The 1,823-nt window shown below is 42.7% G+C and overlaps 1 protein-coding gene across 1 annotated transcript; it reads left to right on the top strand.

Moving 5' to 3' along the window:
* Positions 1-632: 632 nt before the first annotated feature.
* On the top strand, positions 633-1,569 carry LOC108087401. Its single transcript, XM_017184742.2, has one exon. The coding sequence runs from the start codon at positions 735-737 to the stop codon at positions 1,089-1,091; it is 357 nt and encodes a 118-aa protein (XP_017040231.1). The 5' UTR covers positions 633-734; the 3' UTR covers positions 1,092-1,569.
* The last annotated feature ends 254 nt before the right edge of the window (positions 1,570-1,823 follow it).

A 1,823-nucleotide genomic window follows, 5' to 3' on the forward strand; every position in this document is an offset into this window, starting at 1 on the left:
GTACGACCAAAAAGTGGAGTTTTATATTTGCCTGAATATCTAACGCTTTAAAGCACCTACGCACTTACTAATCAATTAGATGTATAGTAAACTGATCCCTCTACATAGTAAATTTTTGAACTGAACTGAAATATTGATTTTTCTCACCTTTATCGCCTTTGCCATTTAGGGGGTCGGTATCGGGCCACCCTCCCCTACGAATCACACCCACAGAAACCAACAACCAAACTAATTGTACCTTTCCACTGAAATTCGGGAAAAGATTCAACACAAAAGGGACCTGAGAAAACTTTGGCAAGAAACGCACTATCCTGCTGACAAAAGGTTGCACAACAAAGCTGCATCTGAGCTTAAACCATTACTGACTAACTTACGAAATGAATCTCTAGCGGCATATTTGAGAAATTTAGACCCTAATTCTAGCAACAAAGAGTATAACCTGTGGAGAGCAACTAAATATCTCAAGAGACCAGCCAAAAGAAACATAATCATCCGCTAAAGCAATGGAAATTGGTGTAGATCTGACGATGAACAAGCTGAGGCATTTGCACAACACCTGCACTCTGTGTTTCAGCCAAACGACATTAACGATCCTATGACAGAAGCTGAAATAGAAAACTTTCTTTCGCGTCGTTTCCACAGCGAATTTTGTAAACTTTAAGACTACATCAGCTACAAGTAAAATCGTGTTTTAAAGACTTTCAAAGCCAGCCAGTTCAACCAGCAGCGACAAAATGACATCCACTGAGCTGAAAATTGGCCTGACCACCAGCGCCCGTCCCTCGAGCCGAGTGCTGAAGCCACCAGGTGGCGGACACACCAACATCTTCTCGGAGCCGGACGTGGCCGTGCCGGCCCCGCGTGCCAAGTACAACCAACAGAACTCGTCGAACCTTAACGCCTGCATGGGCTCTACCGACCCCAACAAGGTGGTGGAGAAGCTGCGCGACGAGGCAACCACCCAGAAGGAGGAGGTCAAGTCTTCCGCCCCGACCAGCCAGCCAAAGGAATCTGCAAAGCCAGCGGCCACGAACGGAGAGGCTCGTGGACGAGTCCCACCAGGCGGATACTCGTCGGGTGGATTCTGGTAGAGGAGTGGGCACGGGGAGCGGAAGCGGCTGCCAAGCATTTACTGACTCACCATCACATCCTCAGCCCATCAATAAACATAAACCTATAAATATAACTCGCTTATAACATACGTATACACACATAATTAGAGGCGCATTATCTTTAATCTGCTGATCAGACAGAGAGGAGGAAAAACTCGAATTACACTTTGCAAAGCAGCTCTCCAAATCGTTCTTCCTTTCGTCGATTCATTTTCATACCTCTCACATATGTTCTATCGTATAAGTAAAACGTTTAACATGTCTAACGCAATTGTTGAAATTAAGTAACTCGTGATTCCGCCCCTCTCAAAAAATGGATAACATGGATTGACTTCGCTAAACTCTACCACCTACTACCGAAGCCTAATTTAGCATTTGTACTTAACGTGTCCAACTGAAATTTCTTAAAGTCTGTACAACTTGTCCAAAACAAAATCCCTTTGTAACCATTGATGTATTATTCCAAAATAAAACATTTAAAAAAAAAAAAAAAAAAAAAAAAATAGACCATTTCCCAAGTCAATGGATTTGTGCAGAAATCATTATGATCCTTAAGCCAAACAAGCCAGAAACTGAACTACCATTTTACCGTCCTATTAGTCTGTTGACAACATTCTCGAAAGTATTTGAAAAAATACTATTGAGGAGGATGTTGCCAATTTTAGACGAACTTGCCATCATTCCTGAATATCAATTCGGATTCAGGAAAGG

Source organism: Drosophila ficusphila, unplaced genomic scaffold (assembly GCF_018152265.1).
Source record: "Drosophila ficusphila isolate 14025-0441.05 unplaced genomic scaffold, ASM1815226v1 contig_636, whole genome shotgun sequence".
Taxonomy (NCBI): domain Eukaryota; kingdom Metazoa; phylum Arthropoda; class Insecta; order Diptera; family Drosophilidae; genus Drosophila; species Drosophila ficusphila.